The sequence below is a fragment of the Lissotriton helveticus genome, chromosome 7, assembly GCF_964261635.1.
Source record: "Lissotriton helveticus chromosome 7, aLisHel1.1, whole genome shotgun sequence".
Lineage (NCBI taxonomy): Eukaryota > Metazoa > Chordata > Amphibia > Caudata > Salamandridae > Lissotriton > Lissotriton helveticus.
Window position 1 is genome coordinate 522,427,432 of NC_136068.1, and position 23,598 is coordinate 522,451,029.

Below are 23,598 nucleotides of genomic sequence, written 5' to 3' on the forward strand. Positions count from 1 at the left end.
AGCGAAATCCGCATGCCTTTCCATGACGGTGATGGAGCAGGGTTTTACATATTCTGAAACTTGCTTGTATTCAGCCCTCTCTAAATAACTTGTAATATATTAACCAACATGTTTTGTTTACTAACATTTGCACTACACAACATTTCTAGCATCTAGGGGAAGCTTGCCTATGTGCTTTTACTAACATTAACTCAAATGCATTAAAATGGCCGCCAAAAATGCGGGAAACCTTCTGCGCATGCGTCTGTCACATCCACTTGGCATGACATACCTCTCTGCTTGGTGGGAAATCTTTGCTTCTGCGCACTAGTGCCAGAAATGGCTGCTTTAAATCTCACATGCTAATGCTCATGCTGCAGTTTGTACTAAGCTTGTTCGTTCTGCTTAATCATTAACGCACAAGTTAAAATAAAGTAATGGGCATAGAGTAGAGATAAGTGGTATACAGTGCATTCATTTATTTCTGTATTCTAATATGTTTCTTTTTGACTTTGTTACTAGCCTTTGAAAATACTTTATTCGAAACAAAATTTCATAAAAGTACATATACAGTATCCATAATAAATCCATAAAACTGTACGTAAAACAAATCATAATCATAAAACAATTCAGACAATGGGTACGAGTTTTGATCTAATGAACCAAGCATTCGCCACAAATTTAGCCACCCCACAGACCATATGCATTGAAGAAACATCTGTTAAAAAAATACGCATAGCTAATCTATGATCCCTCACCCCTAGGTTCCTACAAACAGGTTTCAACCACCTTCCTCTAGGTATTTTGTAGGCTACACATGCAAATAGGAAGTGGCCCAACGATTCTTTTGGACAGGGACAGCCTGGGCATTTCTGCTCTGTTCCTCTATATCCCTTCCAACCTGCCTTGAATGTGTTAAGGGGTAGAATACCATAACGGAGTTTCAAAAACAGTGTTCTATCACGTGGGACCTGGATAAAATCCAAAAAGGGCTCTAACTTCCTAAGGGGCTTGTGATCAAGAAAGGTACTAGTTAGGTGACCCCAGTTTGGATTCCTGTGTTCTTTGGCAACAACCCAATCCCAATAAAGTTTTTTGACAATTGCCTTTGGGGGTGGCAGTTGCGAAATCCAACTCTCTTCTAGACCTATTGATTTAACAAGCCTCTTTAAATTATTGAGCCATTTGATTTTATTTGCTACGTTTAAACTAATCAGCTCATCCAGAACCTGAGCATAATTATGAAGTTCTGGGGTCCTTCTAAGACGAACCCAGAATAACAAGGGACGAATTTGCACTAGATCAACAACCGATTTTTTACCCATGTCAAGAAAAAGGGGTTTCAGAGGGGCCGATAAGGGTAGCGAGACCATATCTCTAATAAACTTATTCTCAGCTACCGCTAAAACTTTGGTATTTTCCGCCCCCCAAAGTTCTGAACCATAAACTGCCGCTGCCAATGCTTTCCCTTCATAAATTGCCAGGGTTGGGGCTATGGGACGACTGAAAGATCGACGCTGGTTCTTAAGAATTACTCCTGCAACCCTTTTGAGGTTTAAAACCATTTTGGCGATATGGGCTGACCAGCTCAGGTTATTACAAAGTCTCACCCCAAGGTAATCAAATTCCTCTACCACCTCCAGCGGGGTGTCATTCAGCCTGAGGTTTACCTTCCTATGTTTCTTTTTATTAGATAACACCATCAGCTTTGTTTTTGAGGTGTTTATTGACAACCCCCTATCTATACAAAAACTGCAAAAACGATCGAGTAGTTTTTGCAAACCCATGGGGGACTTTGACATGAGCAGAGTATCGTCGGCAAAGAGGAGAGTGGGTGTTTTCTCTCCTGCAAGGACGGGGGCATCAGCAGGATCCTCCCTCAGATGGGCTACAACCCCATTAATAAAGAGGGAGAACAAGGTTGGAGCCATCACACACCCTTGCCTCACTCCCCTATTTACCGGGATCTTCTCTGTCAGTTGACCCTGGGATCCCCATCGGATCCTGGCATAGTTCCCCTCATGGAGTTTAATAATGAATTGTAGGAGGTAACTAGGAAAACCCATATCGGATAGGACCGACCAGAGCTTATTCCGTGGGATCACATCAAATGCGGTCTTCAAGTCTATGAAAGCCAGATATAGACTACCCTTAGTAATTAACACTGACTTCCAACAGACTGCACAGAATCTAAATACCTGGTCTATTGCACCTATATTGCTTCTAAACCCGGCCTGGAAATGGGACAAAATACTCTTATCCACAAGCCATACTTCTGTACGGTTTATGATCACCCTTCCAACCACCTTCTGAATTGTGTCTATCAGACTTATTGGTCTGTAATTGGAAGGGTCGTCCCTATCGCCCTTTTTATAAATGGTTATTACCTCAGCACCTTTCCAGGAATCGGGAACTGGATGACCAGCTTGTATCAAATTCATCAAATTAGAGATGTATTTAGCCCACACATTCGGTTCATACTTTAACAAGTCCCCTGGAAGACCATCTTGGCCTGGGGCCTTCCCTGGCAATAATTTAGAGATGGCATCTAGTACTTCTCTCTGGGAAAATGGATCTGTGTTAAAAATAAAATTACCACAAGGCGTGCTTTCAGGGATATTAGCTGATAATATTGTCAAGCTATCCACATTCTCCTCGCAATATAGTTTAAAAAAATGGGAATACCATTCCTGGTCCGTAATATGATTTAAAATGGGACCTGCTCCCTTTCTATCTAAAGCATTAATTAATTTCCAAAAGGCAACAGTATTTTTCCCACAAGCTGCTTCTTTCAACTGTTGCCAATGCTCTTCCTCCCATTCTCTTTTGGCAGTTTTTATACTGCACGCATAATCTTTCCTGGCTAACCGGACGGCCACGGAATCCTTACTGCATATTGCTTTAGTAATTGCTTCCCTTTTACTTCTACAATTACTCGTATACCATGGATTACTATTTAATTTGGTACCATTAGGACGGGTTTTTCCCGATTGCTTCTTACAAAAGTGGGCTCCCACTTTACCTATTAGATTACTATAGGAGACCGACAAGCTAGGATCGGCTAGATTAACTGGAACAGACTCTAAGGCTGCCAAACTACTAATTTCATTAAATACCAAGTCTTTGATATTTTTTAGCTTCCCCTCGTCGCATTTGACCACATTCCATTTTAACTTCCGATTATTATTTACAAGGAAGACCTCTTTGGTTATCATCTCCGCTTCCTGTCTAGAGTTCCGACCACGTACCCATTTAAGTTGCAAACATAAGGGGTTGTGGTCACTATAAGAAGACTCCCTAACCACCATATCAATTAGGTCAGGCCAGGAGTATTCATCTAAAAGGATGTAGTCAATACGAGAGGGGCACCCCAGCCTATTAAATGTCATTGCTCCCTCGCGGTCAGAGTTTGTACGGCCATTAAGAGCCCAAAGATTGTAGTCTAACACCAAGGCATTCAACTGAATGACCCTAGGTGACCATTTCTTAATTGGACTAAGGGTTAGGCGGGGTATAAATGATCTTCCTTCAACTACATTGGGTCCTAATTCTTCTTCCATATCTAACGGTTCGAACGTGCAATTAAAGTCTCCCCCGACTATTATTTTAGATCTGGCCGGGAGTTTAGACAGCTCCACATCCAACAGTTCTAATACTGGAGAAACAAGCCCTCCCTGGAGACCTCTAGCATAGATACAAAAGATTTCATATCTGTGGCCTCCTACACTGTTCTTTAAAGTGATGTGCAAGATATCATTCGAAACATACTTATTGGAAGAGACACTACAGTTCAGAGATATTTTTACCCAGATGTGTAACCCACCAGAAGGGCGCCCTCTCCCCAGTGAAACAGCTGGAACATAGAAAGTAGAATAACCATTCATGTATTCAGGGAGTTTGCACCACGTTTCTTGAAACATACAAATATCATATTGGTTAATAAAGATGTTCCAATCGGGATTTGCTACATTTTTCTTTAAGCCAGCAATATTCCATGATAAAATATTAATTGAAGAACCCAGTGCCTTAATTTCCAATTGTCCTGTTGAGACTGTATCCTGAGTACAATTACCAGCTACTACCAGGGATTCAATTGTATCTGAGCTAAAGCCAGCATTAGCCACTGTATCTACAGGCAGATTTACTTGATCTTCCAACTGGGGATACAACACCCCTCTTCCCAAGCGCTCAATGGACCCGTTAGTAAGTCAATCGACTTCCTCCAGGCCATTGAAGCGGTTGTAACATTGGATAGGATAATCCAACTGTGGACCCAACCATCCCTCCTTGAACCTATTTCCCCCATTATAAGGTCTACCTCTCCCTCTACGTACTTCTTGCCAGTCGCCACTAGCAGCCCCTCCCCAATTGTTATAGCGCTGATTCCCTTGGATTTCAGGTCTCCTCCAACCAGTTTCATGCGTGGTAGCTTTAAGCCAACTCCATCTATTATCGTGATTACCCGAAGGCATATAAAAATATGACAGAGGTTTGACAAGGATCCCGGACTCAGTGTTACGGGGATGCCCTAAAGAAATAAACTCTACTAGGCAAGGGTCTTCAAATGTGATCACCACGCAATCGCCTTTAAGATGTTTCTTTTTTTCACCAACCCATGGAGCTCTCTCTACCATAAGAATATTTTTATTAATATTTGGAGGTGGTGGAAAGTTCCTGTCCAACCAGTGACAAACTTTATTTTTAAGGCCCCAAAATGATTCAGGGGTGTCAGAGGTAAGCTCAGGGACACCGGTTAACACGATCACAAATGGGCAGGCGTCAGATGGTAAACTAATATTCCGCCGTGCCCTTGGTGTCTTTACAGCAGGTAGGAGAGGGGTAGTGCTGGGTGCGATAGAATCTACTTTTACCGGGGGTTTTTTGACTTCTGCAGAAACTGGTTTTGTGACCATTTTACCACTCTTCTCTACCATTGAGGCAGCTGGACAGGTCTTAATTTGCTGGGTAGGTACTATTAAAGGTTTCTCAACCACTGTGTTCTTCTGGATTACATGAGTTTTATCCCCCCCCTTGCATTCCAACTCTTTTGATATAATTCCAAGTTGTTGTTCTATGCCCTGGAGTCTGACTTCAAGGGGCGAAAGTAAAGACCTAATAAGATCCGCTAAGGAATCAAAAAAGGGCGCATCCGCATCCTCTTCACTCTCTGCAGACACATCAGGGCTACCATCATTAAGAATGCTATCTATGCTAGAATCCAATACAGTTACATCAGGCAACTCTAGGGGCAGGGGGTGCGATACACGATGAGTCCTAGCTGTATCAACTGTAGCATCCACACTTAACCCTTCCACCTGTGTACCGGTTCCCAGACAAGCTATATTCTCCAAACAGGGTACAATATCACTAAGCACCTCAGGGGCGGTTAATTTTGGAGAGGATACTAAACCTACTACAGGAAGCCCTTGTAACTCTGGGGGAACTGTGTGTATAAGAACATCGGTAACCAGTGCAGTAGTTGGGGTAACAGACTCGATTGAGGATACTGGTAATAAGGGAACCAAGGGTTTATTTATACATTGAGGCTGGGCCGAAGTCAATACTGTTGTCACATGAGTAGATATTGTTTCTGGCGTGACTGGTAAAGGCAAATCTTTAGTCGGAGTACGAGCCAGGGCTATATTACCCAATGACGATCTTTTGGCATGTAGCAAATCTTGGGAAACCCTCCGTTCCATCAAAATAATACCTTCGTCAATTAAGGTGTTAGTACGAAGGATAAAACTATCAAGTGTGTTAGTCAATTTTTTAGTTTTAATATTTTTTATCCCTGCCCCCACCTGGCTTCGGGTTGTCCGTGAAGACATAAATAAATCAACACTTTACTATCGGTGATACTATACGAAGATGAAGGAGGACCACTACTTAGATACTAACCCCCGCAAATCACAATAATCCTACAATAAACCAATACACTATAAACGTCAAGAACTAATCAAAAATACATAAACAAATATAGAGGCTTTGTAGCAACAGCAATAGTCTAATAATACGCTAGGGGTTACCGCCAGTCCAGTCCTTTCGGTCCTCGGAGGGCCTCAGAGGGCCCGCCCTTTGCCCGGGCTTAGCCCCGGGCTGTGTCCCGCGCGCGTCCCGCGTGCGCGCTCACCAGTGCGTTAAAATAGAAGGGTTGGGGGCGGGAAGAGACACCAGGTGCGCTGGGATCTTCAAGCGCTGTGCACCCTGGCTCTCGCAGTCCCGGCCCCGGTCGCGTCCGCTTCGGTCCCCAGTCCTTGCTGTTCAGAGACGGGGAGATGCACCCAAAAGGTTAAAAAGGATTAAAATATGCAGATATGCAGCTAAGTGATTCCCAGAGGCTGCGAGCGGCACCCGCGGAGCGGGGGCCGCGAGCCTTAAGTAGCTGGTGGAAGCTGATGAGAGCAATCAAGGGCGGAGAGCTGGGGGCGGGAAGAGACACCAGGTGCGCTGGGATCTTCAAGCGCTGTGCACCCTGGCTCTCGCAGTCCCGGCCCCGGTCGCGTCCGCTTCGGTCCCCAGTCCTTGCTGTTCAGAGACGGGGAGATGCACCCAAAAGGTTAAAAAGGATTAAAATATGCAGATATGCAGCTAAGTGATTCCCAGAGGCTGCATTGGCATTGAATATCTGCCAACACCCTTCTTACCCACGATGTGCCTGGGCACCTGCTCATCTGATCTCTAGAAAGGAAGCTACCAAATACAATATATTCAAAATGTGTACCATATTGTTGGGCGGAAGAAAGTCATGGGAAAGTAAATTGTGGGTGGGGATTCAATCAATATGATTCGAATTGAAATTACATCATCTTAGCATGGTGTGATGACCTCTCCTCATCTTTCCAACCAATCACTGAAGGGGAACACATAGATTTCCAACATTTAGGGGTGGTACATTGGCCTCGAAATGGTATAACTAAGGTAGGCTCAGATAGAGAAATTGTCCGACTTGTCCGAATAGCTGACCTGTCACTGACCCAACGCACTCAATAGGCGATCGAGAGCAGAGGTGCTGGCGGAGAATCGATTACCCAATCGGGGTATCAATTGGCTTTTCCTAGAGAGAGGGGTGTAACGCTGGCGTTGCACTTAGCTGAGGTCACCTGTCCTGATCATCACCTGTCTTGTCCCGTGGGCACCTGATTAGTCCGGAGCCTGGTCCTGGTCTGTATTTTGCCCCAGACCGTGCCCAGGAGTGGTCATTGCACCATTATAGGTAAATATAATCTATGTGGTATGTCCATGTGCTACTTCTTTTTCTCACCCTTCCCAGGTACCAATGTCTAAAGGTGTTATTGTGATTTCTTACAAACTATGTCCTGCTGGTTATATTCTTGCTTGTAAAATGTATGGTCACGAGATTGTGGCCCTTTTCATTTTGACTCAGAAAATTTATCATAGTTAAAGGTTTTAAAACTTTCCCCGAGTCTGTGGTTCTTATAAGAAAGCTAAATGTGTTTAAATATTGCCTGTTTATTCTAACTCTCTCTGATTCACAGGACTTATAGTAAGGTGACGAGGATTGTTAAGTCATGGTTTACAGGTATAAGTCCTAAATGGACCTCTGGGCAAACTGATAGAGTGATTAAATTAGTAAATTGGTTAGGTAGGACTGCTAGTTCAAAGTGTGAATGTTGTATGGGCCAAAGGTGAGTATGGTAAAATTGAGCTAGCAGGTCCCTGCGCGCTCTATCAACGGCAACGCCGATCCCTGCATGCATAGTAATATGGATGGCGGTGTCTAACAGACACCGCCACCATATTCAAGCCTTTTCCCATCTGCCGCTGTACCCCCGCCAAAATAATCAGGCGGGGGGTAAATTGCATGTGGGTGGAGGAGAATGTCGAGTGGATCGCTGCATCAGCCCGACATTCTAATAGATCCCTAATTATTTAACCTTAAAGTCAGATTTGAGTCAATCATAATAAGATTAAAGTACCAGTTCTCTCAAATTCGAATTTCAGAGTTTTCGATGGAAGAGCGGCCCTTGTGCTTGGAGATAAAATTAGCCTCCCTCCACCCTTTCTCCTGGTGGACTTATTTTATCACCCTAACGTTTCAATGTTTTCACTAGAGTTTTACTTTTCTAAAAAAAAAAAGCCAACCAAGAGCCCACAACAAGGACTCGACAATAAAAGTGAGAAAACTTTGAAAGAGTTGGTGTTTGACTCCAAATACTGACAATGAGACCCAGGTCTACCTTTCAAGCTTTGCACATACGGAAACCAGCACAGTACACATTTGGAAACAATGTGAAACTTTATTGATTGAAAGGGCTTTAATAAATGTTGACATACTGACAGACAAAAACGAAATAAGACATAAAAATGCTCATCAAAGCATAAAGGAGGAAACACCTAGCATAGCAGTCTTCTAGGAAAGAAGAGAAAATTAGGAACATGTACTTGTAACATGATAAAGTCGATCCAATAGTGTTAAGACAACCAATTATATAAATAATTAAAACAAAGAGCATTGTTATTCCACTGTTAGCATAAAAGACAACACTTTATTTACGATGCAAAGATACAAACAGTTTGTCACTAGAGCGATGCCAGCTCTCAATCTCTGGATATTGTGGTGCAGTGAGAGGACCTCTCCTCCTTCTCAGCACAATAACACATTTAGGACATCACCAATGGTGACTATGGGGCCGATATACAGTTTTAGCGGCCAGTTACTCAATCAGAAATGCGGCGACAGATATTCTGCCAGGTGAATTGCAAGTGCTACAGAATATAATGCACTTGTAATACATTGGAAGGATTCTCAATCACACGCTGTCTGTCAAACTCGAAATCAAGCTCTGTGTTCCGTACTGGCTGCAAAGCCAGACTGACCGACCAACATGGCAGCCAAGCCTGGTGAGCACTGGTGTGTAAAGTAAGTGACAAGTAACAAGCTATGCGCTTAAACCAGGAGCTTGGCACCTTGTAAGAAACCTTTTTACACAAAAATAGTAAATATTTTGAGTGCAATTTTCCAAGAAATTGTGACATCTTTATTAGGTGGTGAGAAAACCTTCAGATTGTGATTCCAAGAAATGACAAACACGTGTGGTTTACAATAACTGTGTTCAGCTTTTAAAGGATAATTTCAAGATTTGGATCCCTATTCAATTTAACATACCCATGCCTTAAGAAACACATCAGATCCGGTGCTAGGAGCGAGGCAGGCTTTCGAGATACAGAATCAGTGCCAAACTGACCTTCTTGGAAGGGAATGGCAAATGTCTCTCACTCTCCCTATCTCTTTCACATCCACTCCCAATAAAACAGCATGCTGAATCTTATAAATTGTCCCTTCATTTAATTCTGCAGTCTTTTCTTCATTTGCTCACCAGCACATTCAGAGATTCACTGTCGTCTGATGTAGAAGGATTGCACAGGTGTCAGAATACGTTGCCACAGTGACTTCAATTCCAGTACAAAATTGTCAGTGAGCTAGGAATCTCAAGCTTGGTCATGGTTGCATTAAATGGAGAGTCTCGCTCTGGTCATGCGTGCATTGTGTTGCTGCTTCAAGCAGTAGACTTCAGTGGTCATTGCACAATGACCTTCATATTTCCCTTTCGTCTTGAATATCAAAATGCTGCTTATGGTGGACATTTGCAGAGATGCTTACCTGGACGAGTATTGGAGAAAAGATAGGACAGGAGAATGCTTCTTTCAGAGGATGAGCCAAAAGAGGAGGACAATTGTAAGTAGGAAAGAGAAGAACCTTGTTCTTGTCGGGCAGTCACTATTGGAAGTGACATTTACCAGCCCCAGCTTCACTTCTGGGGCATTTTCTAATATCCAGCTGTTGTAGGCAGTGACCAGTGTGTAGACACCTGGGCGATTGGGTTGAGCACATAAAGTTCCCCAGCTTACAACACCGGCTAGGTACCAGGCATCATCAATGTAGCAAACCAAGGGCCCCCCAGAGTCTCCCTAGAAGAAAGCATGAACAGTATCAATAGACGGGCAAATGGAGAACAGTCAAAAGTGAAGAAAAGCAAAAACATAGGGTAAAGCATAAGCTACAACACGGCAAATACGATCAGTGATATTTTACTCAGAGATGCCTTCTAGGATACATATATATCGGCCCATCGGGGCTTCACCCTCCACCGCCATTTTCTGATGCATGATGAGTGTCTGTTAGGCAGAGCAAAGTTTAACCCTGAAGGACACTCATCTGATCAGGGTCAGGTCCAAGGTGTTTCACATGCATTAATGTGCAGGCGAGTGGCAGGCAGAAGATTTCACACCCTTGAGGGCAGCAACATCATTTGCCTAGCTAGGCCCTGTCACGATCCTCACCTTGATGATGAGGGGAGCTTCTCCTATAGCCCCATGTGCTTTAAGTTTGAGCCCTGAAGTGCACTGGGCGGACTCCCAATCATTGAAGCCTCACACCACCCTTTCCCAACTCACTATCAGTTTTTCGTTAAGAAATACAAAATATAATGTAGAAAGGGGCTTCTTGTGACTTGAATTTGAATTTGAATTTAAACGTATTTGTATAGCGCACGTATACCGAACGGTTTCATGGCGCTGTGGAGGTGGCTCAAATTCAGATCACAGACTCGGAACCAGCTCAGGCTGGGAATGCCTGTTGGAAAAGAAAAGTTTTAAGTCTCCCTCGAAACTCAATATAGGAGGCTGAGGAACGGATGGGTAAGGGTAAGGAATTCCAAAAGGAAGGGGCGAGGACAGCAAACTTGCATCCTCCCGACCTCTTCCTCCTAAAGCGGGGAACCACCAGGAGGGAGAGGGCGGATGAGCGCAGATGTCTGCTGGGAACATAAGGGTGAACAATGGACGTAATAAAAGCCGGAGCTGTTCCGGCCAGGGCTTGAAAAGTGAGGCAGCCAAGTTTGAACAAAGCTCTCTCTTTAATTGGGAGCCAGTGAAGGGAACCCAAGGCGGGGGTGATGTGCTGGGATCTGGATAAACCAAGGACCAACCGGGCCGCTTGGTTTTGTACAAGCTGAAGTCGACGTAAAGCATAGTTGGGGATACCGTTATAGAGTGCATTACCGTAGTCTAAACGTGAAAGGACCATTGCCATAAGAACAAGTTTGAGGGCTGACAAGGAAAAAAAACGTGAAATTTTGCGGATGGTGCGTAGAATAAAGAAACAAGCCGAAACCACCGTGCTCACATGTGAATGGAGAGTAAGGTGTTGATTCAAAGTGATCCCCAAAGTTTTAACAGAAAAGGAAGGTAGAGGGGGAGGGCCAAGTGAAGAGGGCCAGAAAGCAGAGGACCAAGGGTTGAGATGCCCACCAGTCAGGACAAGCTCGGTCTTGTCAGGGTTGAGTTTTAGATGATTAGCATTCATCCAATCCCTGATGAATACCATCACTGACTGGAAGCTAGAGATAGAGGAGGAGGAGTGAGATAGATTAAAGATGAGCTGGAGGTCATCAGCGTAATTAAACACTGTGACCTCCATCTGCTGTAACGCAAAAATAAGAGGGAAAATGTAGAGATTAAAGAGGAGAGGGGAAAGAGAAGAGCCCTGGGGAACACCACATTGTACCTTGTGAGCTGTAGAGGAGAAATCCGCTAGATGAACAGCCTGGGTGCGGTCGTTGAGGAACGATCTAACCCAGGACAGGGCTGAACCCCTGACGCCCGCCGCCTCGACACGGGAAAGAAGGATGGTATGATCAACCGTGTCGAAGGCGGCAGAAAGGTCGAGAAGGATCAGCGCCTGAGGAAGATTAGAGTCCAGCCCCTCTCTAAGTGTGTCCATCACGGATACCACCACCTTCTCGGTGGAGTGCAGGGGACGGAAGCCCGCTTGAGAAGGGGCAAGAAACTTACTAGTTTCGATAAAAACACTCAGTGTTTTGGTGATGTACCGCTCCAGAACCTTAGCCAGGTAAGGAAGGAGGGAGATGGGCCGGTAATTGGACAGTACTGTAGGGTCAACCCCAGGCTTTTTTAAGATGGGGATAACTGTGCCAAATTTATGCGACGTGGGAACAGTTCCCCTACTTAGGGAGTCATTAAGGAAGGTCAAGGGAGGGAGAGGACAAGCTTGAAAAATTTTACACAAGATGTGGGCAGGACAGATATCCACCGGGGATCCAGATTTCACAGTAGGGAGAATAGAAAGAAAGGTGTCTTCGGATAACGGAGTGAAGTGGTCAAAATGATAAGAGTTGGGCGGTGGAATAATGTCAACAAAACCAGAGGAGGGGGATGGAATGTTGAGTTTAATATCTGTAATCTTGTTTATAAAAAAATCATTGAGGGAATCACATAGGAGTTGAGAAGGGACTGGTTTAACTGAAGTTCTGTCTGAAGTGGCCAGTTCAAATACAGTGGCGAAAATTTCCCTCGATTGACTCTCCGCTCGGAGGATCTTATCGGAGAAATAGGCGGTCTTAGCCTTGAGGATGGTTCTCTTGTACTCTGCCTGAATGGAGTTGTACAGGAGTTTGGAGGACTCGCTGTAATTACGCCTCCAAGTGCGCTCCGCCTGTCGAGCGGCCAGCTTTTTCGCCCTAAGCTCAGGGCCGAACCATTTGTTCGCATCGTGGGAGCGCTTCACTTTGACACGCCTAAGGGGGGCCACCAGATCGCATGTTGAGGACAGCCAACTATTAATGGCCACTGCCTGGGACGAGATGGACAGATTATTGATGGCAGGGCTTGATGTTAAGAGAGAAGAACACAAAGATGGCATGTCCACTTTTCCCCAGTTGCGTGCCCAGATGTTTTTGGGTAAAGGGGACTTCTTTGCTAGGCCCAGGTCAAGGGAGAAGGAAATCAAAAAGTGGTCAGACCACAGACAGGGAGTGATAATAGGAACAGGGATTGAGATGTTAAGGGACCAGATTTGGTCCAAAATATGACCACGGGCATGGGTAGGAGTGTGAATGTGAGAAACAAAATTCAGACTACTAAGAAAGTCGGTGAAGTCTTTGGAAGGTACATCCTCAGCTGGATGGGAGGGCCAGAAGTTAAAATCCCCCAGTACCAAGACCGCTGAGTGGTTAACAGCCAGGGTAGCTATAAGTTCTTGAAAGGCCGGGAGGAAGTGAACCATGTTTTTAGGTGGTCGGTACATGAGAACACAAGTAATGACTTCATGTTTCGAGGCAACTAATGTGAATAAAGCTAACAGAATAACAAGAGTAATATAAATATATACATATATATGTATGTGTGTGTATATATAAAAGTGTATGTCAGTTATATATATACACACACACAAACACACACACACACACCCACACACACACCCACACACATATATATATATTACTCTTGTTCTTCTGTTAGCTTTATTCAAGTGGGGTAGACATTATCGCCAAATTAAACATCTTATAATCTCAGGATTTAACTGAAGCCTCCATCCCAGCCAGTCTAGGGCCCATTTTGTGCCAGTCATGATTCTACAGCAAATACATTCCACGCCATTGTATCCACTTTTGTATTAATTGTGCCCAAAGTGCCAATTCATTTCTTTCTGGCCTTGGGCTAGATTGCTTACCGTTCCCCCTTCCCTTTCCTTATTCACAGCACAGTCTCCTCTTTTAGGTGAACAAAAGTAATTTTTCCCCTTTTTATGCCAGACACGCCATCTCTAATATGTCCTCTTCTGTACCAAAGTCACACACAGGCAATCCTTTAAAGATCCTTTAAAGATACTGCCAATTTCAAATGCGCTGGTCTATCTCCCACATCATCTGCCTGAGTGTTCCAGACAGAGACATTTTAAGACATGGGCAAAGCGGGCTCTCTCCCAGGGCCCCAGCCTTTCAGGGGCCACCTGATAGAGCCAGCTCTGTTTTGCAGAGAGTCTTTGCCCTAATGACTTTGAATAAGTCTTAGACATATTGTTTTAAATACTGTTTTCCTTTAATTTATTTCACTGTGGGTGATGTGTGGGAGTCTATTACAGAAATTGTTTGTTTATGATTCATGCAACATCCATAAAAAAGCTTATTTTATATCAAACCAGGACCTCACAGATGAGAAAGGGGGGGGGGGCACAGAGATTATTTGCAGTAACATTAGTGAGCTGCTGCTGCTGTGTTACAATATTGAAAACACACGTCACTATCCGGAATATTAGATGTAAACACATTGAAAATTCGGACCAGTGTGCCTGTGCACTGTCAGTGACTTGCCAAAAGAAGGCATAAATGAAACTGGATCATAAATTCAATGTCAAAGCTGTTCCGAACAGAGGGCCCCAAAATACGTGTGGCCCAGGGCCCCCAAAATCCTTAAGATGTCCCTGGTTCTAGGCTTTACAGGCTGGCACCTTCAGAAGGGTGCAGGAGCTTTTGTGTCCCTTTCCATAGTGGATGGAGGCGGCACCCAAGGCCAGACGGACTCCCTGTTCTTTCTCGCTGCAGGCAGGTATGCAGCACCACTCCGTCGTCAGCCATCTTGTTTTGTACTTCATGACCAAGGGACTGACCTCTTGCCATTGATTTATGCACCCCAGGTGTGCGCACATTCATCTTTGAAAAGCCAGTGCCTCCCTGTCTGTTCACCTTCATGTTGCAGTCCTGCCATGACATTTGCGGCTCCCTACTGCAAAGAAATGGGTCAAATGTTGGAGCACCATGAAAGTGTGGCCATCTTTCCATCTTTCTCTGTACCCAGCTATGCACTTTTGTGGAGTATTTTTAATAGATTTTGTTATAGAAAATTATTTTAGTACCCGGACCACGCACTAGTCATATCCTTTTTTTAAATTGAGTATATATATATATATATATATATATATATATATATATATATATATATATATATATATATATATACATAAATATCCATTTATATATACACACACACACACAGACATATACACACATTTATTTATATACACTTTCAGTTAGTGACTTCCATGGCTCCATTATTCATTAATAATACCTGGTTTATACTTACTCTATCTAGATTTGTTACTCAAAAACATGGGAATCTCTGTGCCTTTCCCACACAGTGGAGTGAAGACACTACTGTTTATATTTATTGCATTTATTGGTCATTGCTATTCAAGATACCCTGTTCGATACCCTGTTCTGGACTTCTTCCTTTATACTGGATAATGGAAGAGAAATAATTTAGACCGATTCATCCTTAGGAAACAAAGTGAGACCTCCGCCTCTATTTAAACACACAGCACTATATACTTGCTTAGTCAAGAAAGTCCAAAGGAAACAAGGAGGTGATTATGTTGCCTACAATTTGACTTTCAGTGAGGAGGGTCCCAGTTGTTCTGATGGAAAGGAAATGCAGTAAATATATATGAGGAGGATAATATCCATACACTCTAATCGAGTACTAAGATTAATATTTACCTTGAAGAATTAACATCTATAACAGATATTAGAGCATTGGAATGTTGGGAGCTCCATGGAAAACAATGTAGTGCTCTGGGCTTCTAATGGCTGGTAGGCATTCCAATGTTTTCATTCACAGTTGTTGCTGTGAACAAATGCCTCACGGAGCATGAGGGGAGTTCAATCCCCTTGGGCTCCATGGGGCCAGTGTTTTTTTTGTTAGAACATTCTGCCATCAGCAGAATGTTCTAATGGACTTACAGCCCTCCATAGCGGGGCTTTACTGGTATTGTTAAAGGCCCTTGCCTTCGGCTCAGGCCTTTAAAGCTGGATCTGGCCTTTAATGGCCGGTATGGCCCACTACAGCAGGCCATAAAGTCATATTAGATCGGGACTGACGGCTCAGTGGACTGATCTGTTCACGGCAGGCATCTGGATTTGACAACATGATCACAGGTTCAAATCCTGGCAAGCCTACTCAGTTTTTCATTTTTTAAGGTCGTTAAAATGAGTACCATGAAGTTGGGGAACAATAAATATCTGTAATTGCAGTGCTAAAATACCTTCAAGGTGAACATGTGCATTACAAATACATACTATGATAAAAATTGACCCATAGCTCAAGCAGATGAGATAGTGAAAGTGTCTACTGAAGCAGTTTAGGATGCTTAATTAGGTTGAGTTCACTGGCAGCACATGTTTGCTGTCGCTTGTGACCTTGATCTTCATAAAAAACAATTTGTTTTTAGCCTGCCTATTACTTACCATTAATTGACTTCTCAATCACTCTCACTTCCTTGGTCCTCATTGATCAGTGCACGTAGGAGTTACTTCCCTTTTGTATGCATTCATCACTTTGATGGAGCACGGTCTAAGTACTAATAATGCCTTTATTGGGGCCCTTCTGCTAATCCCACTCGGATTGAGATACTTTTTTTGTTCTTCTCCAGTTGTTGATGCTCCCAGTCTTTGATGCTTCCCATCATCAGCTTACTCTGATGTTGCTTGTTTAGGCACGTGGAGGTAAGCCAACACCTAGACTCAAACCTGGTTATCATACGCCATTCATAGTAACACTAGATTACTTTAAATCTTCTTTATAATAACATCTCACAACATTGAACAGGGTGAGCAGTTGGACTTTCAGAATTAGGATACCTGAGGTGCAGTATTTGGACCGCCCTCTAGATAGTGTGAAACTTCGCGTTGGAGCCCTAAGGAGCCCCACGTACGGAAACTTAAGGAAATTATTCCTAAACCTTTCTCTGGATTTTATGAGGTTTTTCGTGATTTAATACAAGAGAGACTCTTATGATTTTGTCTTGAAGAAGGTGGTTGGTATCAAGGGAACACCACTGAAACACGTCAACGCCTTTGTGTCTATTTATGTGGTTATATTCAAGGAACATGTTCATGCCCAATAGATGATCAGGTTTATGGACATTTGAACAAACAAATGAATGAATTCATGTGGAACAACCAAAACAGGATGTGATTAAGAGTTCGCACCTTTCTGTTCTTTGTCTCTCATGATCATATTTGTATGAAATTGTGGTTTTAATGTATTGTTGAGTATTGGATCAATCCATGATTTTCATGGAATGAGAATTTAGTTTTTTAATAAAAATATATATTCTTGTAGCACCGTATGTGTGTATCACAATTGCCAATTAGGGTCCCTGGTTTTAAATTGTATGTGTATGGATTGTGTGTCTTCAGTTCATTGAATACGGGGAATCAGATAACATTAGCAATAGTTGTGAACCTTTTGGTTTTCCCAAGAGATCTCCAAATTTTTGTTTACCTGTGGTACCCCTTCTCTTGGGTAGTGGGATCGCTCCCTATTTTTATAAGCATGTAGAAGTAGATTGTCAAAATTATTCCATAGCACATGTTTTATAGTGAGTAGCTAAATCCAGTATTGGTATGTCAGCACTCGAAGACAGGAGCAGGTTAACCTTTTTATTTGAGCTTGCCTCTCCGAACACAAGGACAAGAAAAAGAGAGCCGTGTTTTGGCAGTTGAACTGCCTTTCTCAATAGCTTTGATTTCCAACCACTTTGTCACTATTTGACATATTTGCTTGAAGGCTGAGAAAAAAGAACTATATTTAACTTGCAAACTGCCTTGTGTGGAAGTAGTTGAACACAAGGGCAGCTGTGTGCAGTGCCTATCTACAGCCCATGCCCTTTATCAAAACCCAGCCCATCAGAAGTGATGGCATGGCCTGGTGGGGGCGGTAGGTAGGGCTGCTTTTAGGCCAGGCCTTGCATTCAGCACTCTTTGAGCACAAACAAGGTTATGTGTGGCAGGTATAGGAGGGACAGGTGGGTAGAGGCCCTGACCGTGCATCCAAATCCATGTGGCTGTGCAGAGTGGAGAGTGGACACAGTGAGACTGGTCCTGTGCCTAACAGCGAATTTGCTTTTTTTTTTTTACTTGAAAATTCAATGAAAAACACGTTTCAAATATTGTTATGGTTCAGTAGTGCAAATAAAGTAACATTAACTTTTGAAAAAAAAGTAATTCATTGATAAAAACACAGTTAAAATGATGTTCTTGTTCTGCATTAAAAGCTAAAAATAACTCAAATTCCCAGTTATGATCGGTTATATGAACCATAACTCAGCCCCGTCATCAAAACCATAACTCACACCTAAATGGACTGTTGTGAACTCACAATATTTATGCCGCTAAACAAATGGACTTAAAAACAAAACCTAATTAATAAAAAACACATACACAAGCAACCATTGGCAAAAGTCTGGCATTGGTAGCTAGCCTTTTGGATTAAGCAGTTCTTGATTTGTTCCGCAATGTTTTTTGCAAAACTTTATTTTTGGGGAAGCTGCTCAGCCATCATTGATCTAAAAAAAATAGCTGAAGGCAAAATTATATTTTTTGATAAAAAAAAACCTACATTACCATAGTAGTCCCTGGCACTGCAAGTAAGTAGTTTGTGGGTGGATGTTTTCCTTGTGAAAGGAAAGTATGCCGTAACTCACAGCCAGATAATGGCTAAAGTGGGCTGGCCCATTGCCTATGATTCAGAAAAATGTGAATGACACAACAACAGACTAATGGATGATGTCTGGCTCAAACCCCCTGTTTATCTCTATGATGTACACATACTTTTGGTAAAATCAAAAGATCTTGGCTAACATGAGGCCTCAGAAAGTCATGCGGTCTGGCACTGGCTGCCAGCCTCTTTTGCTTTGCTAATGTTTTTTCTGTAAATCTTTATTACGAATAGAGATGCTTGACAAAGCCTTGTAAAGACAGACTGATAGTTGGGTTTAGATAGACAGAGAGCATTGTATGGACAGAAAGTGTAGAATAGATAGGCAGATAGGTGTCTCCAACCTTTTCTGCAACCATAGATACTTATGGTCAATGAGAATATTCCCGAGCTACTAATATAGTTAGACTTGTAAAAGCAACCACAACAGACAAGATTACATTAGTGGCCACGCTATTCAACATTACCAGTAGTGATCAACTCAGTGCATCAGGCTGGGTTGCCAGCAGTAACTTAAAGTCTTTGTCAATTTGGAATCCTTTTACAAAGGTAGCACATAACCGCTATAGCTGAAATGCTCATGGCACCAGGGTAGTATATTAGTAATACGTCAACCCAACGCCACATGATTTATCACTTGGCTTTAATGATATTTTGAAAATTCAACCATTTATCTCCAGACATCATGTTATGAGCTCTGAAAATACATACATTTTTATCTCAAACACTTTTCGATTTGGTATGAATATATGAAATCAGTCAAGCTTCTAATTTAGTAAAGTTGGCTCCATACAAGAGAGCTAGTAAAAGGGAGCTGGAGAGCTACCAGTAGCTCATGAGCTACTGGTTGGAAACGTCGGTATTCCACTGTACAAGGGACTTTTAAGTAAATTAAATATGCCAATTAAGGGCCATGTGACATATGGTGTCCCGGGGAAACAACGGGCATTTGCGCCAGCTTTGTGTGCGCCCGGGCCACTTTGGTATTATAGAAGGGGCGCAGACGCTTGTGTATCCCCTTCTAGAATACCGATAGTGCTGGCACACTTAAAGCTGCAGCAGGGTGTTCCCTCAATTACATAGGGGCGTGGTCTATGCAAATGAGGGAATTCCTTTGACTCTGCACTCGTGCTATATTACAGACATGGGCGCAGAGTTAAAGAAGGTGCACTGACAGTGTGCCATTTAAAAGGTGGTGCACTTTCAGTGCGCCTCCTGACAGCAGCTCTCTGCAGGGGGTAAAAGGGATCCCATGGTCCCCCCCCCAGATATCCCCTTGCAGGCAGGTACAGTCACTGATTGCACCCGCCTGCAATGGTATCGATAAACCCCTTTGAACGTGCAGACGGATACCACCTGCACTGTAAAGACACGGAGCAGCTGCTTTGTGTTCTCACATGAATACGCTGCCCCCAGGACAGCACATTCACCATAATGGGGCGCATTGGCATGGTTTGAGCCCATGCACCTTTTCAAAGGTGTGCCGGGCGCAAACAATACCAATACGTAAAGCGGCCCCAGACAGATGTATGACGATACAACGCGTTCTATAACAACGCAGTATGTTAGATCGTGGTCCTGACAACGCAAGTCGTTACATCGACTTGCGCTGGAGGGTGCTGGACTTGGGGACAGTATAATTACTATTCCAACTCCAGTCTCCGTACAGTAGGGAAGGTGTTGGAATAGTAATTTACACTATTCCTTATTCTAGAGAGCCCTCCAGTGCAAGTCGATATAACGACTTGCGTAGTCAAAACTGCGATGTAACATACCACATTGTAATTAATGCGTGGTGAAGGATGTTTCCCGTCCCAGGCATAAGCTAATTTGGCTGTGTTTTAGGGATTGAGCACAAGCACTTTAGCACTGGTTAGCAGTACTAAAGTTCACAAAATCCAAAGGCCAACAAAAAGGAATTCAGCAAAAATAGGAGGGGTGAAAGCAATACGTTTGGTGGTGACCCTGCACAGAGGGTGCCAGGTCCAACAATAGACACTGGTCTGAGAGAGGACCAAATACAGGATAGGACCCACATAGTGAAACGTTAAGGAACAGGGAAATGACATTACTCTATGCTGATTGAATGCTCAAACTACATATTCTCCTGACTTTGCCCAAAAATCTCAGAACACTATATGGGAAGAGAGGGTTTTGGGCAGGGAGTGCTAACTGAAATGTGTGTGCTCATTGGTCTGAGTAGCCCGTATTCTTTGGGAATTGTCTGGGGTTTGGAAGGTTGGTTGTCATGTCCAGCAGACACTTTAGGGTTTGTAGGACATATTTAGAACTGTAGCCTGGGCTTGAGTACACTTTAACTTGTTAATCCAGGAGAGAAGATTGAAAAGTGGATATGGAATGCAGCCTGTAGGACTTGGCCCTTTTTGACTAAAGTTCCCTAAACTTTTTGCTTTCCCCCTAGACATTTTTTCAGACATGGTATTGCCAGCGTAGATGCTTTGGACACTTTGTCACTGCTGAACAGTGTCAAAGTGCAAGTGCTCCTTGTATAACGTGTAATGGTAATTGGTAGTCCATGATTGGCATGTTTGCCTTACTAGTAAAGTCCCTAGTAAAGTGCACTATGTGTGCCAGGGCTGGTAATGCAAATGCTAGTAGTGGGCCTGCAGCACTAATTGTGCCACCCACACAAGTAGCCTTAAATATAGAACTCAGGCTTGCCATTGCCGTGCCTGCGCACAGCTTGTGAAACTGCCAAGTTGTTCTGACAAGTGCATCCACTAGCCAGACCTTACCTTTCCCTTTCTATGCACATCAGACACCCCTATGGTAGGTACAGGGTACCCTCTGGGCAGGGTGCAGTGCATGTGAAAGGTAGGACATGTACCAAGGTGTGTACCATGTCCTGACAGTGAAATAATCTCCATTTCGTTTTTCACTGTTGAAAGGCCATATTGCCCATAGGATAGAATGGGAAGGCTGTGTAATATGTGTTCCAGCCTATCTTCCCAAAGGCTCATCGACGCTGGGTGCTTGTGCTTTGTGCAGCGTGAGATCTTCGTGAGGATTGCCTTGTCATCGTGCACCCGGAGTCGAAGTGAGTTTCAGCGACACTGTGTGCGTGTGTTTTGTGCAGCCTGAGACCTTCGTGAGGATTGCCTTGTTAACGTGCACGAGGAGTTAAGTCTCAGCGATGCTGTCCGCGTGTTCTTCGTGCAGCTTGAGACCTTCGTGTGGAGTGCCCATTGATCGTGCACTTGAAGCTCAAGGGAGTCTCAGCGACGCTGTGTGTGTGTGTGTGTGTTCTATGGCAGCCTGAGGTCTTCGTAGCAGTAGCGGGCCGGACCAGCAGCCCGAGCCCGCCATTGCCAATACACAAAGATTGCATCGGAGACCGAAGCCGCTGTACAAGGAGATGAGAGTGATTTTGCGCACCCCAGGTAACGTGTGTTGACTCCTGGGGTGGGGTGGGGTGCGGGCCTGGAGGGAGACACTCTCGGCTTCTCTCTCATTCCGGCAACGTGAGCCTCTGCTTCGGCTTGTATCGCGGCCCATATTGCCAAGGTAGTAGCAGTATGGGGCCGGAGTGCGGAGCTGCACTTTTCGTTACACCATACCCATGTTGGGAGCAACTGTTGACAGAGGCTGGCGCAGAGTCAGAAGGAGTGGCGGAGAGACCGCCTAAGGCACCGTGATCAGTGCTGGAGTGTATTACGCATTGTCTTATTTCTGCATAACGGAGTAACTGATTGTCGTAATACACAATTCATCATTTATGCATAACGGAGTACCCGATTAGTGTATTACGCATTGCATTATTCCGGCATAACTACCTACCTGATTAGTGCATGACGCATGGCATTATTTCTGCATAACAAACTACCTGATTGTCGTATGATGCATTGCATTGTTTCTTCATAACAAACTACCTGATTAGCGTATTACGCATTGCATTATTCCTGCATAACAAACTACCTGATTAGTGTATTATGCATTGCCTTATTTCTGCCTAACAACGTACCTGGTGGTTGTATTATGTATTGCATTATTCTTACATTGCAAAGTGCCTGATTGTTGTGTTACGCATTGCATTATTTTTACATTGCAAAAGTCCCTGATTCTAGCATTAAGATCTGCATAACATGAATGTATAATGTTACAACGCATTAATTTCCAATGCATGCCTTTACAACGCAGTTTTTACACAGCAACATCCCTTACAGCGCATACATTTACATCGCATGCCATTACAACACATTTTTTTAAACTACATTTACAACATATTGCATTACTTCGCATTATAACTTTACAACGCATACCATTACAACGCATACCATTAGATTGCATTTAATGTAAGTGTTGGATAGTGTAGCGGTACTATACCTTGTAATGGAATGCGATGTAATGCCTGCATTGTAGTGTCATGCGTTGTAATGTCATACGTGGTAGTGACATGCAATGTAATGGTTGCGTTGTAGTGACATGCGTTGTAAAGGGTGTTCCGATGTAATGACTGCCTTGTAAATGTAGTGCGATGTGATGACTGTGTTGTAAAGGTTGTTTCCCGCAGAACATGGTATTAGGATTACAGTGGAATGTTTAGATGTGCTTATTAATATTGCCAGAACTTATAAGTGCTGGCTGGCCTAACAACCGGCCAGGAGAAATAGTACACATACTCATATGTTGGATTTATATTGTGTGGTCTTATCCTATATCTTTTTATATAAAATGTATACTCTTTTTTATAAAACTCTTATGGAGTCTATTTGTGGTGTCATCATTGGGTTGCTGTGAGCGTGGTTGCAAATACTTTACACATTTGCCTTGAAGATAAGCCTGGCTGCTCGTGCCAAGCTACCAAGAGGGTGAGCAGGGGCCATCTCAGAAGGTGACATTTCTTTCCGTGATGTGGAAACGTGGGTCCCGATTTGGCCTAAGGTTCGTACCTCAGCCAACCAGGGATCCCGGGTCTAACACAGCCCCTCCAGACAACGTATCAGGACGACTGCCAATGTACCCAGCCACCATTCCTCAGAAACCCAAGTAACCTTCTGGCTACACTTAGTGACACCATGTGGATTACAGTTGCAAATTCAATCTAAACTTGTTTGCAGAGTATGAGAACCAATGCAGTGGAGGATTATAGTTGAAACATTCCTCCTACTGTGGTCCGGGTACACGGAAAATATACTATGGTAGACATTTAATGAAGGAATTGCAGGACCTGTGTTTCCAAATATCCGAATATTAAACAACAAGTTTGACTTTGACACTGTTCCGCTGCCTGGCTATGCTCAAATTTCTAGCCTGAGACACGCGACTTTACACTATTTCCTGGTC

The 23,598-nt window shown here is 43.5% G+C and overlaps 1 protein-coding gene across 1 annotated transcript in view; it reads right to left on the reverse strand.

Annotated features, from left to right (window-relative positions):
• Nucleotides 1–8,235: 8,235 nt before the first annotated feature.
• LOC144768708 (serine protease 27-like) overlaps nt 8,236–23,598 on the reverse strand; it is a 132,278-nt gene continuing 116,915 nt past the window's right edge. Inside the window, exon 6 of the mRNA XM_078652574.1 lies at nt 8,236–9,909. Within this exon, the coding sequence (XP_078508700.1) occupies nt 9,646–9,909 (264 nt within the window). The 3' untranslated portion in view covers nt 8,236–9,645. The remainder of the gene's footprint in view (nt 9,910–23,598) is intronic.